This window comes from Bubalus kerabau, chromosome 10, assembly GCF_029407905.1.
Source record: "Bubalus kerabau isolate K-KA32 ecotype Philippines breed swamp buffalo chromosome 10, PCC_UOA_SB_1v2, whole genome shotgun sequence".
Classification (NCBI taxonomy): domain Eukaryota; kingdom Metazoa; phylum Chordata; class Mammalia; order Artiodactyla; family Bovidae; genus Bubalus; species Bubalus kerabau.
Window position 1 is genome coordinate 6,103,458 of NC_073633.1, and position 17,231 is coordinate 6,120,688.

At 40.4% G+C, this 17,231-nt stretch overlaps 1 protein-coding gene across 7 annotated transcripts in view; it reads left to right on the forward strand.

Annotated features, from left to right (window-relative positions):
• The window catches only part of EPB41L4A (erythrocyte membrane protein band 4.1 like 4A), a 283,127-nt gene that overhangs the window by 143,504 nt on the left and 122,392 nt on the right, over window positions 1-17,231 (forward strand). For 6 of the 7 annotated variants that reach the window (XM_055536501.1, XM_055536502.1, XM_055536503.1 and 3 more), the window contains exons 3-4: window positions 6,992-7,043; window positions 11,472-11,550. In XM_055536501.1, the coding sequence (XP_055392476.1) occupies window positions 6,992-7,043; window positions 11,472-11,550 (131 nt within the window). Of the gene's footprint in view, window positions 1-6,991; window positions 7,044-9,357; window positions 9,405-11,471; window positions 11,551-17,231 lie in introns of all 7 variants that reach the window. The other variant, XM_055536504.1, reaches the window with a different exon arrangement.

Consider the following 17,231-nt stretch of genomic DNA (forward strand, 5'->3'; position numbering starts at 1 on the left):
CAGCACAGCACATTGAGATTGTAGCCTGTTAGTGTGCTCTTGTGTTAGGAAGCCTGCTGTAGAAATCAGGATGAAAGAGCAGGCTCTGTTTTGGTTAATTGTCACTTCATCTTCCTGCTGAGTAGGATCCAATCCAGCTTATGAGGATACACAGAACTATTGGATATGTTTGAAATAAGTGAGTAAGAGGAGGTGGGGGAAGGTAAGGGGGAGAGTGATTGATGGATTTTCTTAGAGAGTGAGCTGCTTAAATGTTGAGAGAGAATGAGAGAGATGGGGCAGTCTCTCCTCTTGACTGTCTAGGTAGCAAGTATAGTTCAGGAAAGCTGTTCTGTAGCCCAGCACTGCAGTGGACCCTGCTCGGCCCTCTATTCCTCTTTCTTCCCCCCACTCAGCACAGACAGAAAGACTGAATGGGCCACTTTTTTTTTTTTCTTTCTGGAAGTCCTTTAGAAACACATTTCTTTCTTTTTTTTTTTTTTTTTCTTTTAAAAAATGTTTATTTATTTATTTGCCTGTGCTGGGTCTTAGTTGCGGTATGCTGGGTCTAGCTCCCCGCCCAGGGATTGAACCTAGGGCCCCTGCATTGGGAACATGCAGTCTTAGCCACTGGACCACCAGGTAAGTCTCAGGAACAATAATTTCTTAGCTGCATAGTTATAAGCTATCAGACTGCACTGACTTCAGTAAGTCCTCTGCTGTAAAGACTTGGAGTATCTTGTTCTGTGTTATCACTTAAAAATAGACCCATCAGCTTTAAGAGCAGTTGAGCTGTTTTATAAAAACTTAGGGCTCGGTCTCCATTTATGTACTTTGGGGAAGTTGTTTATTTGTGAGCATGCTGTTCAAAGATTTTCTCTTCAGTGGTGCCTCCCTGTGCTTACCTTGAAGAGCCCCTTTTCTTTTTACCTTTGTCTTACATGTATTCATCTTATACAGATGATAGTCTCACCATGTTATACCGTATCAGTAATTCTGTCTGTGTGTCTGCTGGGCTGTGCGTGTCTCACGGTCAGGGAAAGTTCTCACTCGCTTGTGTTTACTACGATCCTCAGGGCAAGATTTGACATGACGTATAGAGAATATATGTAGTGGGTATGCCATAAATGTTGAGTGAATGAATGTTATCCCAATTTTAGAGCCTACATCCATTCTGGATATAGGTGAATATTCGAACTTAAACCCTAAAGCTGAAATGGGAATGCTGTGTGTTATTAGCAAATTCTGTGCTCTTTTTTCTCACTGGTTATGGAGCTGCCTGCTGTGTTTCATGGTGATCACACACGTGCTACATTTGATCTCTTGTTGATAATGTGTGATGACAAGTGCCATCATAGTATGGCTGCTTTGGTTCCAAGGTCATTTCTTTACCTTGGTTGAATGTAAGTGGGTTTTACATTTTAAGATGCTGGCTTATGGAAACAGGTGGCTCATGTTTATTATGTGTATTCTGGGGCATTTATCACTGTCTGACTTCTGTAATCCCAGTTTCTCTTTGGATCAAATGCCACGTGTGCGTATGGATATATATACCAAGCAAATTTAATGGCAGTGGGCAGCCTTTGGCTGAGTCTTGAGTCTTTCCTTTTTTGTTGCAAAATTGTAATTTCTAAGTCCTCGTAGACCCTTCATTATACTTTTTCACCTCACAAGGAAAGATTTATTTTAAAAGTGTACAGATTACCATTAATTTGGAAAATTTTAATAGGTTAACCAGTTTTTCCTGTTATATTTAGCTTAAAGATTCCTTCCTGTTTTCTTTCTCTGGAATTTTAATGCCTGAAAGTCATTCTGGAGGAGAGAACAAAGAAACAAAGGTGGTTTGAGGAGTATGTTTGTGAAATTTGTTTGGGGGGAATGTTCTGTTCAGTTCAGTTCAGTCACGCAGTCGTGTCCTACTCTTTGCGAACCCATGAATCGCAGCACGCCAGGCCTCCCTGTCCATCACCATCTCCCGGAGTTCACTCAAACTCACGTCCATCGAATCAGTGATGCCATCCAGCCATCTCATCCTCTGTCATCCCCTTCTCCTCCTGCCCCCAACCCCTCCCAGCATCAGAGTCTTTTCCCATGAGTCAACTCTTCGTATGAGGTGGCCAAAGTACTGGAGTTTCAGCGTTAGCATCATTCCTTCCAAAGAAATCCCAGGGCCTATTTCCTTCAGAATGGACTGGTTGGATCTCCTTGCAGTCCAAGGGACTCTCAAGAGTCTTCTCCAACACCACAGTTCAAAAGCATCAATTCATCGGCACTCAGCTTTCTTCACAGTCCAACTCTCACATCCATACATGACCACTGGAAAAACCATAGCCTTGACTAGACGAACCTTTGTTGGCAAAGGAATGTCTCTACTTTTGAATATGCTATCTAGGTTGGACATAACTTTCCTTCCAAGGAGTAAGCGTCTTTTAATTTCATAGCTGCAGTCACCAACTGCAGTGATTTTGGAGCTCAAAAAGATAAAGTCTGACACTGTTTCCACTGTTTCCCCTGTTTCCCCATCTATTTGCCATGAAGCGATGGGACCAGATGCCATCTGAGATCTTCATTTTCTGAATGTTGAGCTTTAAGCCAACTTTTTCACTCTCCTCTTGTTAGAAGGACAGATTAAGAGACTCTTTTGCAATTTCTTTTTACTAGTTTTGAGATGAGATTAGACCACAGGCCTCTGCCCTCCCTCCTTTTTGCCCGAAGCACTTAGTACAGTGTCAGTTCAATCTCAGTCATGTCCGACTCTTTGCGACTCCATGGACTGCAGCACGCCAGGCCTCCCTGTCCATCACCAACTCCCGGAGCTTACACAAACTCAAGTGCATCGAGTCGGTGAGGCCATCCAACCATTTCATCCTCTGTTGTCCCCTTCTCCTCTTGCCCTCAATCTTTCCCAGCATCAGGGTCTTTTCAAATGAGTCAGTTCCTCACATCAGGTGGTCAGAGTATTGGAGTTTCAGCTTCAGCATCAGTCCTTCCAATGAACACCCAGGACTGATCTGCTTTAGGAGGGACTGGTTGGATCTCCTTACAGTCCAAGGGACTCTCAAGAGTCTTCTCCAACACCACAGTTCAAAAGCATCAATTCTTCAGCACTCAGCTTTCTTTATAGTCCAACTCTCACATCCATATATGACTACTGGAAAAACCATAACTTTGACTAGATGGAACTTTGTTGGCAAAGTGATGTCTCTGCTTGTTAATATGCTGTCTAGGTTGGTCATAGCTTTTCTTCCAAGGAGCAAGCATCTTTTAATTTCATGGCTGCAGTCACCATCTGCAGTGATTTTAGAGCCCCCCAAAATATAGCCTGTCACTGTTGCCCCATCTATTTGCCATGAAGTGATGGGACCAGATGCATGATCTTAGTTTTCTGAATGTTGAGTTTTAAGCCAACTTTTTCACTCTCCTCTTTCACTTTCATCAAGAGGATCTTTAGTTCTTCTTCCTGCCATAAGGGTGGTGTCATCTACATATCTGAGATTATTGATATTTCTCCTGGCAATCTTGATTCCAGCTTATGCTTCATCCAGCCCAACATTTTGCATGATGTACTCTTCATATAAGTTAGATAAGTAGGGTGACTTACTCCTTTTCTGATTTGGAACCAGTCTGCTGTTCCATGTGGAGTTCTAACTGCTGCTTCCTGACCTGCATACAGATTTCTCAGGAGGCAGGTCAGGTGTCTGGTGTTCCATCTCCTGAAGAATTTTCCACAGTGTGTTGCCATTCACGCAGTCAAAGGCTTTGGCGTAGTCAATAAAGCAGGAATAGATGTTTTTCTGTAACTCTCTTGCTTTTTGGATAATCTAGTGGATATTGGCAGTTTGGTCTCTGCCTTGAGTAGATGGACCTTTGTCAGTGAAGTGTAAGGCCTAAAATTAAGGCCTAGTATTATGTATGCCTTGACATCTGGAGAAAACTGGGAAAGCCTCTCATGGCCCAGCTCCTAAGTCTCTTTCCAGAAGTACTCCTGTGGGTAGGGTCTCCTTGCCAGATAACCCTCTGGAACCCCTGCCAGTTGATATCCTGGTTTTTGTCCTGTGACACCTGGAGCAAAGATACCTCTGCAGACCTTGGGGAGAATAGATGGATGGTGGTGTAAATTGTTTGTGGTAACTTGTTATGGCAGCAATAGAAACCTGGTGCAGGTGTTTAAGGTTGAGTGTGTTTTCCTCTGTTTTGTCTTATTTGAAAAATCCAGGGAGAGTCTAACCTTTTTGTTTAACATGATTGGCAAGAAACAATCCACCCACCTAATGTTTCCATTTTGTAGGAAGCAGCCCTAGCTTTATCTAGGGGAGAAGTTCTGCTCTGTGTCCAACACACAGCTGAACATTTGGATTGAATGCTCAATCCAAATTTTAGTGAATCAGTGTTTCCCTGGGAACCATTTACTTTTTAACACCAAACCCACATCTTTAGTCATTGTGGACTCTAAAAGCAGTTCACTGATTATGACCTCTTCTTCAAATACCTTACATTAAAAGTAAATTTTTCTAGACTTTCAAAAATTAAGACATGATAAGAGTGGGATGATGAACATTGTGTTATAAGTTGCTACCCATTTATATTGATGTGTCTTTGTATTAGTCGCTCACTCATGTCTGATTCTTTGCAACCCCATTGACTGTAGCCCACCAGGCTCCTCTGTCCATGGGATTCTCCAGGCAAGAATACTGGAGTGGGTTGCCATTTCCTTCTCCACGGGATCTTCCCGACCCAGGGATTGAACCCAGGTTTCCTGCACTGCAGGCAGATGCTTTACCATCTGAGCCACCAGGGAAGCCCTTTATATTGATGGGTAGCATATATGTTTGTCAAATATATAAGATGAGGCAGAAGGCTTCTTTTTCTTTCAGTGATTTTATTTCACAAAGGTGATGGGTAATCAAATATGTTTATATTGGTTACCTTTTGAAAAAGTAGGAAAATTTGAAACAGCTCTGTGAGTGGCAAATAGAGAGGATTATGTATACATGAATAGAGTTAAGTATTGTGATAAAATCTGTAATAAAATGATTATGATACTCATTTAGGATGAATGATTTTTATTATATGTAAATAGGAATAAAAGGTAAGGGGATTATATAAAATATTATAATAACTATTTATAATTACTGGTACTGTTACACAGCAGAGTGAGCATTTCCGCCCTTGGTGAAGGGGCAGGAAAAGGGGTGCTGGGCCAAAAGGTTCTCTGAGGCTCCTTTTGTGGTTTGTTATTCCTGACCCAGGGTGATTAAGAGAGAGTGAATGTTTTCACTGGACAGACACAAGAGTGCTGGGAATACAGTGCTTCAGGTTGGACTAGCTCCTGCCTCCATGCTACGGGAGTTGCCCCTGCTTCACCCAGTAACGTGATAAAATGGGAACTGTGGAAACTGGTTAGCTTGGCCCTTGGAACCGCCAACATTTGGCAAGAAGAGTGGGATAAAGGTTCCACCTTGCTCTCTCCCCTGACTTAACAGGCACTGGAATCCCTTTGACTATGTGCTTCTGTGGCAACTCTGGGTGCTTCCACCCGCTTTGTACTTGGTTTGCTCCTCCTCTGCTCTTCCTCCAGATGAAGTAGAAGGTTTGTTTCTTTTTCTTTCAGTGACTTTATTTCACAAAGGTGAGATTTAAAGGAAGGCCTCTCGACAGGGCCCCAAATTCCCCAATTACCATCTAAAATTCTGTCCTCCAAAGATTAATTTGAATTAATAAACAAGTATCTTAAGACTGGCTAATGATACTTATTAAGAATGACCATCACATTTAATGATAATCATCACTAGCATGTGTTGCATACTTAGTGTGAGCCAGGGGCTATTATAAAGACTCATGACGTAATTGATTTAATCCTTCCTGCAAGTCTATGAAGAAGGTTCAGAGAGAGATGTCCAGTGCTTGCATGTGTGCTAAGTCTCTTCAGTCCTGTCCGACTGTTTGCAGCTCTGTGGACTGTAGCCCACCAGTCTCCTCTGTCCATGGGATTCTCCAGGCAAGAATACTGAAGTGGGTTGCCATGCTGTCCTGCAGGGGATCTTCCCAACCCAGGGATCAGACCCAAGTCTCCTGAATTGGCAGGCAGATTCTTTACCACTGGGCTTCCCTGATAGCTCAGTTGGTAAAGAATCCACCTGCAGTGCAGGCGATCCCAGATCGATTCCTGGGTTGGAAAGATCCTCTGGAGAAAGAATAGGCTACCCACTCTGGTACTGAGGCTTCCCTTGTGGCTCATCTGGTAAAGAATCCACTTGCAATGTGGGAGACCTGGGTTCGATCCCTGGGTTGGGAAGATTCCCTGGAGAAGGGAAAGGCTACTTACTCTAGTGTTGTGGCCTGGAGAATTCTGTGGACATGACCCCAAAGAGTTGGACATGACTGAGTGACTCACACTTCTTTACCACTATTGCCACCTGGGAAGCCCCAAGATGTCCAGTAACTGGTTCCAAGTTATATGGTGATGAATGAGGGGAGAGAGGATGGAATCCAAATAGGTCTGCTCTGGGACTTGGACCCTCACCCACTGAACTGGGCCTTCTCTCCTGGATATGATTTGATTAGATTGCTTTATTCCTTACACCTGGCAGAGATGCTTGTCAGGGGGACTGGAAATGAACAGAGAAAATTTTAGGGAGAGACATGTCTGTAGGGGAGTTGCTGTGGGGATGCTGGAAAGAGATTTGGGCGGCATTCTCTGCAGCCAAAGACTGTAAGAAACTCACTCATTATCACCTTGATGTTACTGAATAACCAACATGAGAATTCAACTAAGAACCCAGCATGTACTGTTTCTCTTCTCTGCTTTTCTCCAAACACTGATGTCATTTCTCTTTTAACGTTCTAGCAGCAGAAAATTCTTATGTATGTTTGTGTGTATATATATCATAAATAAATGTTTTACTTGTTATTTAAATGTAATTTAAAAAATAACACTTTGCAAATATTCTTGAAGAGAAGGCCAATGAAATGCAACTAATTTCTGCAATTACTCTTTTCTTCCTCACACCAGTATTGGCTGGATCCTGCGAAAACCCTGTCTGAACACAAAGAACTGATCAACAGTAGGTATTTGATTTTAATTTTGTTGAAATTTGAAAATGATATAATGTCCTTGATTAGATGAGTGCAGAAATAGACTTTAAGACCACAGGTGTGAATATTAGCACTTGAGTGCCAGAATATGGAAATGGGTGTTTATACATTGCTCAGTCTCTGCAGACTCTGATTAGATTGTGTGGATAGGAACTCTGAGGAGATGTGAGCATTGAATTTTGCTTTTGGGGGCACCTGGCCTGGATTTCTGTCTGTGATTTTTCCATTGCTTTTGAAATTCACCTTCAGACAGAAAAAGCAGAGACGCACTGATTTGAAAAGCAAATGGGCATTGGATATATTAAAGTGCTTGAGTTTCTTGGGTTAAAGAGTGGTATTGCCCTTCACATTATTTACTGGGTCAATAATTAAGGAGTGCCCTCATAACCTGAAAGATTGCTATGAATTCAGAAAGGATTCATCTATTTTGGTTTTGACTTTATCAATATGAATCTACTAATTGACTCAGAAGTCTAATTAATGTTATATTCATTAACATTAATTTTCATAACTCAAATTTTTGTTTATAAATGTACACATGCCCACACACTTGCAGCCCTTAAGTATGTAGAAGAGTAGTTATTTTTAAATCATCTTTATTATTAAAATTGCTAGTAAAATGTATAACATGAGATGTACCATGTTAACCATTTTGGAGCGTACGGTTCAGCAGCGTTAAATACACTCATATTGGTTTGTAGCCGTCACCAGTAACCATCTCTGAAACTTTTTTGTCATCCCAAACTGAAACCATATCATTAAACTATTTTGCTGAATTATTGCTGATAAGACCTAGAGGATTCTTCTGGCCTTTCTCACCCGATCCTGAGTCTGTACTTTTCCTGTGTATTGATTCATTCCTTGGGGTAAAATGGGTCACATGGTGCTCTATGGACCCCACGGGCAGGAATAGAGCTGTGCCTCAGGACGGAACTGGGAGCTAAGAGCTGCAAAATTGTCAGGAACTCAGCACGTACCGTTTCTCTGAACATCAGCATCATTTTTGTTTCTCTCTGTGGTCTGGCTCTTTTTGCCCCTCCATGTCTGTGGTGGAAACCTCCACAGTTTCCAAATTATAGTTCTAGCCACAAGCAGAGGTGAACTGGCTGTCTCTGAATTGCAGCTCCAAACTCTTGGGAGGCTGTTTGGCCAGTTTGCATTAGTAACTCACTGCAGTCCACTCAGCTGTGTCTAGGCTTTTCCAAGGTCAGTACAAACACAGCTGGTAGGGGGCCAGCATTCTGCATGAGAATGGGCAACAGGTTTCAGAGATGGGGCTGGTGGCCTATGAGATGAGAAAACACCCTCAAAATACATACCTTAGATGTCAAGTTCTGCCTCCTCAGCCTACACAAGAGTAAGTCCTAATCAGAAAGAGTTTGCGACCTGCCATGGATAAGGAGCTGCTCGGTATTGGAGGGATGACCAAAGCCCTGACCATCTGACTTTTCATTCCACGTGCTTCCTGAGTGAGCAAACTGCCCCCTGAAGGCTGAGAGGAAGCAGGAGGTTCATGTGATTAGATGTGAATGCAGATAACTTCCATGAGGTATCCTGATAAGAATGGTAGATGCTCCAATTTAACAAGTCTCATCCCTCAGGATCTAGAAATCTGCACTTTTCCAAAAGATTCAGGTAGAATAATAAACACCATAAATTCTTGTCCATTTCAACCACTTAAAAAATACTAGTTCAAAAATTAGAAAAATTTTAGTATTTTAAGGCAGATTTCTATGCAAATGTGGAGAAAAATGTAAATTATTTTATTTAAAGTATATTATTCAAGTGTTCCTTTAAGAACATTCGAAGTATCTATTTCTTTACATGGTATGAAATATTATGTTTAATATCCATAATCTGTAATGCAGTTACAGTTTTTAACTGCATTTCTTAATGCAGTTATAACTTTCTCATCCTAAATAAATGTCATCCTGTCAAAAATTTGATGTACAGGAAGAATAAAACACTAATATTACAATTGAATGGAGAAGGAAATGGCAACCCACTCCAGTATTCTTGCTTGGGGAGTCCCATGGACAGAGGAGCCTGGTGGGCTGCTGTCCATAGGGTTGCACAGAGTTGGACACAACTGAAGCAACTTAGCATGCATGCATGCATTGGAGAAGGAAATGGCAACCCACTCCAGTATTCTTGACTGGAGAATCCCAGGGACAGAGGAGCCTGGTGGGCTGCCATCTGTGGGGTTGCATAGAGTCAGACATGACTGAAGTGACTTAGCAGCAGCATAACAATTGAATAATGCATAATTTTTTATTTTATAAGATAGTTTGATAATTGATGAAGGAGAATGCCTCTCACATCTCCAGCAGGTAAGTCAGAAGGAATATCTGTAAAAATGACAGAATATTTACTAGTCACCGAAATTCTCATTGGTAAATTTTGATTTAGATATCCTGAGCTAAAGGGAGGCTATTATCATTAAAGGCCTTGAAATCAGTCTTCACAAGAGGTAGATTAGAGGATTCCCAGTTTCTGGCTTCTATTTTGCTAGAGTAAAACATATTAACTTACTTTACATAAATTATTTCTTAAAGATAGACCTGGAAAAACATAGATCAAGATAATAATCTAGGTATTTGCTTCATTGGCACCTTATTTTTGTAGTCAGCTTCAGATTAAGAAGATGAAAAATACCTGGGCAGATATATCCTTGCTCCAGAATTTCCATTTCTTTGGCCTTCAGTTGATGTACAAAACAGTGATGTGTGCATGAAGTATTTAACTTTACTCTGAAGTTGTATGATTTTTTTCCCGAGAGCCTGTATGCAATAGTTGCCAGCAAGCACTCAACTCTAGGTATTAGCAAACGTGGTTCTCACTTTTGGGTTCTTGGGTGAGTTGCTTTACCTCCTTGGAGCTTTTCCTGCCTTACATATGTTACCAGATGCTCAGATACAATCAAATAGTAACTTGTGTATTTGGACATAAGACATTTTATATGTAAGTGGGTAAAGGAGGGCTGATTTCAGCCGAAAGTCTTTAGAGAAAATTAGTCCAAACTGAATGTTTTTAACTATATGTTTTTCAAACTTCTGCTTAACTGCTTATCACCAAACACATTTGAACTGGCTGGGCTTGGTCAATAGTGTGGAATCTGTCATGTTCTAGGGAATAAAAGCAGCTCTGGCGTCTGGACAAGGCCTTCTTCCCTTTGTACACCATCTCAGCAGCATCTGTGCTCCTCCCATCCCCAGATATGTGAACCCTTGTGGCCTGCAGGCGCAGGCAGGTGCACCTGCTCGGTAACACTGAGCTTATTGACACAGACAGATTAGCGGAGGATGGACTTCCTAGCTCTTCTGAATATTTAATAATCGGTGCCTCCTTGACATCTGTGTTCAGGGGTGAGGTTATATTTGTCAGAAATAAAAATACAGTGATTAAGTAAACATAGAAATTGAACATATGGAGTCAACTCTAGGGATAAATTATAACAAAGTTTCTTTAAAATTTAGTTTCTAAAAAAGCTCCAGCATAAGGAGGGCCTTATGCAGGAAGGCATAGGGTAGGGGAGAGAGGTAGGACCCTAGTGTTGGTTGTCTCCTGTGTGCCGTAGCATGTGTGTGTCATAACAATAATAAATAATAACATCACTTTATATATTATAAATGTATTATGACTTTGTTACCTGTTGTTCTATGTAACTTCCTCTCCCTAGCTTCTAAATTTGTGACTTTATTTACTTAGTTAAAAATGAAAATAGACTGTATGTCTGTCTACCTGCTGCTGAGCATTTAAACTGTCTAGCTTTTTGCTGATTTTAGTGAGTACTTTCTGCAATGGTTAGTGGTGGGAGTGCAGTGAATGTGGGGTGCCTATGTCTCTCGGAGATCCTGATTCCATTTCCTTTGGATAAACACCTAGCAGTGGGATTGTTGGCTTATACGGTGGCTCTGATTTTAACTTGTGGAGGAACTTCCATACTGTTTTCCCTAATGGTTCCATTAATTTATGTCCCCGCCAACAGTGTACAGAGCTCTTCTTTCTTTACATCATCACCAGCACTTTTGTCTTTTTGACAATAGCTGTTCTTATAGGTGTCCATTCTTATAGGTGTGAGGTAATGTCCTAATGTGGTTTTGATTTGCATTTTCCTGATGATTAGCGATGTGGAGTATCTTTTCATGTATTGAATATCTTTGGCCATTTGAACGTCTTCTTTGGAAAAATATTTATTTAGTTTCCATATTTTAATTGGGCTGTTTGTCTTTTGCTGATGAGTTGTGCCACTTCCTCATATATTTTGTATTAATCCCTTATCCAGTATATGGTTTACAAATATTTTTGATGAGTGTAATTTTTAATAGTTGTGTTATATTACACTACTACTTTGGCAAATTTATAATGTGAAATTTAATTTTTATTTCTTATTTTAGCTGGACCTCCATATACTTTGTATTTTGGTATTAAATTCTATGCCGAAGATCCATGTAAACTTAAAGAAGAAATAACCAGGTATAGTACTGACTTTGCTTTTGATCAGTACATGTATGGCATATACAAAAGGCTTTATTTAAAACAAATTGGAGTCAAATGTTGGGATGATGTCTGCATGTGTTTTGTAAGCGTTTCCTGTGAGAGTTAAACTCTCATTGCATGAGGCAGTTCAGTGTCTGATGATAGATGTGCTTAAACAATGACACGGACCTGGGTGACGTGATAATAGATTCTGCATCTGCTGTGATGGGATATATCTGTATCGTTACAGTGAAGGATACAGTCAGCCTTTGTAGTCATGTAAAAGTAGCCATATGAATATGTAAATGGAAGATATAAATATATTTTAAAATTGATCGAAGTGTACTTGAATAATAATGTTGTGTTATTTTCTGCTGGACAGCAAAGTCGATTCAGTTATTGTTGTTGTTGCTCACTCACTTGTGTTTGACTCTCCTTGGCCTCAGGGGCTGTAGCCCACCAGGCTCCTCTGTCCATGGGATTTCCCAGGCAAGAATACTGGAGTGGGGTGCCATTTTTTCCTGCAGGGGATCTTACCAACCGAGAGATTGAATCCACATCTGTTATGTCTCTTGCATTGGCAAGCTGGTTATTTACAGGCTATATATCACTAGTGTCACGTGGGAAGCCATGACTCAGTTATACATATACGTGTATATTCTTTTCCACATGGTTTACTATAGGATGTTGAATATAGCTCCCTGTGCTATACCTGTGTGCTAAACAATGAGTAGGGCCTTACTGTTTATCCATACTATAATATACATAAGAGTTTGCATCTGCTAATCCCAAACCCCCAATCCACCCCCTCTCTGCCCTTATTCCCCCTTGGCAACCACAAGTCTGTTTTCTGTGTCTGTTTCTGTTTTGTTTTAAATTCATTTATGTAGGGACGATATTTTGATGCTGAGCTTGCATATGTAAATATAAACTTGAAGAGCTACTTACTTCTCTTTAATTGTTGTAGCTTAAATATTATCTGTTCAGAGATTTCATTCATCTCTATGAAAAATGAAAAGATAATTGCTTTTAGTATTAAGGGAGAGAGAAAACCCAGTATTTTATAATGTGTTACTTCACCTTTGTCATTGACTGTCTTATTTTAGTTAAGGCAAATGTTCTGATTGGTATTGGTTATACTGTTAAAACAGTCCATGCCAACATTTGAAAGTGGCTTATAAAGAGCAGACAATAAATAGCATTCTGTTTTCACTTAATTCCGCTAATGACCTGCCTGCGTGCATTCGTATGTGCTCAGTTGTTTCAGTTGAGTCTGACTCTTTGTGACCTCGTGGACTGTAGCCCGCCAGATTTCTCTGTCCATGGGATTTTCCAGGCAAGAATTCTGGATTGGGTTGCTGTGCCTTCCTCCAGGGAATCTTCCTGACACAGGACTCAAACTTGCATCTCCTGCATTGTAGGTGAATTCTTTACCCACTGAGCCACTTGGAAAGCCTGACCTGCCTACAAAAACAGAAGTGTTTCCCTAACTTACCTTTAAATGGTCAGTTTTCCTAATGAACCCATCTGTGGCTTGAGTAGAACCCAATGCGTCGTTCAAAGAACTGGAAATCATACCTTTGATAACGAAGACAGTCTATGGTTTTGTTTCTGTTCTGTCCTTTATCTTCTTCCTTAGAAGTCTTATTCCTTCCACTTCCTTTTGTCTTGATTTGTCTCAGTCTCACAGAAAAGAGAGAAGGTCAGCTATGGGACCTCTGCTGTTCTGCTCTGAAGTATTGTAATTAGGCCTCGTTTGCAGAACTGTGCTGACATCTGCTTTCCAGTCTTCCATTGCTACATTGTTAGTGAGCGCTTGGAAAGGCAGGACTGAGGCTTTCTCAGCGCAAACCTCTATGGGAGAAGGGACACTGTACTGGGGAGAGGCTCAGGTGAGGGTCCTATTTACACTAGAGTTTCATGAACAGTCCTTGTAGTCAAGAGTTATTTCTAAGTTGAGGTTTCTGGGGAACCTGAGTCCAAGTGATATACAAGCACATTTGTATCTGTAAGTGATCAGGGAATTAGGGCACAAGATTTTATGAAAATACAAGGGAAGTTCTTCATTTTGATGTTATCAGTAACTTCTCTGTGCCTCCGTTTCCATACTTATAATATTGGAACTGTACCTGCCTCATGCTTTCCTGGTGGCTCAGAAGTAAAGAATCCGCCTGCCAATGCAGCAGACTCATGTTCAGTCCCTGGGTGGGGAAGATCCCCTGGAAGAGGAAATGGCAATCCACTCCAATATTCTTGTCTGGGAAAAGAGGAGCCTGGTGGGCTAAGGTCCACGGGGTCACAAGACTCTGCCATGACGTAGCATCTAAACCACCACCTCCACCACCTGTCTTGTAAGGTTTTTATAAGCATTAAATGGAGTAATGTATTTGAAGCTCTTTTAAGTTGGTTGTGTTGGCTCACAGTTCAGTGGGTAATAAATGCTAGCACTACTATTTTCTTCTCTCTTTTCTCTGACAGTTCAGTTAGTTACATCTTAAGTGATGGTTAGAGTCCAAAAGAGTGCTTGATTTAGTATTAAGGGAGAAAAAGAGTAGTGTTTTCTAATAATGCATTCCTTCATATCTGTTCACACAAATACTGATGATGCATAGAAATTTCCTTTCAGAATCTTCTAATGGCTCATTAGCAGAATACATGGATTTGTTTGTAATGTACAACCCCACAATATATTGAATGAAACCTTTTTTCTTTCAAGTTTTAGACCAGATCTTGTAATAACCAGGTGATATAGTTAGCTTACAGTTAGTGGCCATGATCTATGATAATTTGGTTTTATTGTACAAAAACATACAGTCAAATTTAGGTAAGTTAAATATGCATGTAATGTGCTACTATTATATACTCTTGTTGTTTAGTTACTAAGTCACATCTGACTATTTGTGACCCTATGGACTGTGGCCCACCAGGCTCCTCTGTCCATGGGATTCTCCAGGCAAGAATACTGGAATAGGTTGCCATTTCCTTCTCCAATATACTCCTTCTTAGTATATCCTAAAGATAAAATCACTGATTTGCATGAATATGCTAACTTAAATGGTTAGGCATAATAGACCTTAAAAAGGGAGTCAATTACACAAGATAATTTTGGCAAAAGCAAAAAGGAAACCAAAAGACAAAATCCCCCAAAATAAAAGCATACTTCTGTCTGCATTTTCACCTTGAATTTTTATCTTGCTTCAGTTCTTTGGAAAATTGTTTCAACCTACTCTGTATGGGCTCTTAGGTTTTTTAATTTTTGTTTCTTCACTTTCTCGCTTCTGTTTCCTTTTTTTAAAATTAAATTTAATTTTTAAAACTGGAAGTGTACTTGATATACAGTGTTTCAGGTGTATGGCGAAGTGGTTCATTTATACATACATACATACTGTGAAGAAGGCTGAGCGCCGAAGAACTGATGCTTTTGAACTGTGGTGTTGGAGAAGACTCTTGAGAGTCCCTTGGACTGCAAGGAGATCCAACCAGTCCATTCTGAAGGAGATCAGCCCTGGGATTTCTTTGGAAGGAATGATGCTAAAGCTGAAACTCCAGTACTTTGGCCACCTCATGCGAAGAGTTGACTCATTGGAAAAGACTCTGATGCTGGGAGGGATTGGGGGCAGGAGGAGAAGGGGACGACAGAGGATGAGATGGCTGGTGGATGGCATCACTGACTCGATGGATGTGAGTCTGAGTGAACTCCGGGAGTTGGTGATGGATAGGGAGGCCTGGCGTGCTGCGATTCATGGGGTCGCAAAGAGTCGGACACGACTGAGCGACTGAACTGAACATACAAATGTGTATATTCTTTTTCAGAGTCTTTTCTGTTATAGATTATTACAAGATACTGAGTGTATTTCCCTATGCTATAAGTAGGTCTTTGTTGTTTATCTGTCTTGTATATATACTTTGCAATTTGTATATGAAAAATAGCTATAGTAAACAACTTTTACTTATTCTTTGTATATATAGATCTTTTGAAAATCACACAATTTCATACATATTGTTACAGACCTCTTTCACCATCTAACCCATTTGTTATACTCCTGCCCTTGTGGATGGATATCCAACTTGTTTCATTTTAAAATTATAGATAGTGCTGCATTAAGTACATAAATGATCATATTAGATGAAGTATTCCAGAAGGACATTGTATTTAGAGGGAAATTTTTTTTTTTAGGTGAGTAAGATACATTAAAAAATAAGGTTCCAGACTATGAAAAATATAAGTTAATAGAATCACTTCAACTTGGAGTACCTACTGTTTGCTCTAAAATGTTTTCGCTGGGGGATTCTGAGGTCATATATCCAACATTCCATTTTTATAAAAAGTTCCTGAAATGTTAGCCAGCTTCTTCTTAAACTTTTTTACGAGAGGGAACTTTACTGCTTCACAGAGCAGTAGGAAGTTCAATAAGAAATAAAAGATCTCTGGGACCTCTGTCGTCAGCACTAGGTATTCTTTCTAGGTTTATGCAAAATAGATCTGAACTCTTTGTCTTTATCAGTTCTTTAAATACTTTGTGTCCTCATGGCATCTGTTAAACTTATTTTCAATTCTGATTCAAAATATTATAACAAACTTCCATGTAGTATGTATCATTCATAGCTCTGTATTTTCTGCAGATTTTATCAGCATAATGCACATATTTGTTAAGGCAGGCTGTGGGGTCAGGTTGGGTTTTGCAGCCTTACTCTGCCATTCACTGGTTGTGTTGAGAAGATTACATAACCTTTTAAAGTCTCAATTTTCTCATCTGTAAAAGGGAATTATTGTATTTCTTCAAAAAGATGACAGGAAGAATATATTAGCTATTACAAGCAAACTTGGGTGTGTGTGTGTGTTCACTCACTCAGTTGTGTCTTACTCTTTGTGACCCCATGGACTGTAGCCCGCCAGGCTCCTCTGTCTGTGGGATTTTTCAAGCAAGAATACTGGAGGGAATTGCCATTTCCTATTCCAGGGGTGAAGTATCAATAACCTCAGATATGCAGATGACACCACCCTTATGGCAGAAAGTGAAGAAGAACTAAAGAGCCTCTTGATGAAGGTGAAAGAGGAGAATGAAAGGCTGCCTTAAAACTCAACATTCAAATAACTAAGATCATGGCATCCAGTCCCATCACTTCATGGCAAATAGATAGGAAAACAATGGAAATAGTGAGAGGCTTTATTTTCTTGGGTTCTAAAAATCACTGCAGATGGTGACTGTAGCCATGAAATTAAAAGACGCTTGCTCCTTGGAAGAAAAGCTATGACCAACCTAGTCAGCATATTAAAAAGCAGAGACATTACTTGGCCAACAAAGGCCCGTCTAGTCAAAGCTATGGTTTTTCCAGTGGTCATGTATGGATGTGAGGGTTGGCCCATAAAGAAAGCCGAACGTTGAAGAATTGATGCTTTTGAACTGTGGTGTTGGAGAAGACTCTCGAGAGTCCCTTGGACTGCAAAGAGATCCAACCAGTCCATCCTAAAGGAAATCAGTCCTGAATATTCATTTGAAGGACTGATGCTGAAGCTGAAACTCCAAAACTTTGGCCACCTCATGTGAAGAACTGACTCATTTGAAAAGACCCTGATGCTGGGAGGGATTGAAGGCAGGAGGAGAAGGGGACGACAGAGGGTGAGATGGTTGGATGGCATCACTGACTCAATGGGCATGAGTTTGAGTAATCTCTGG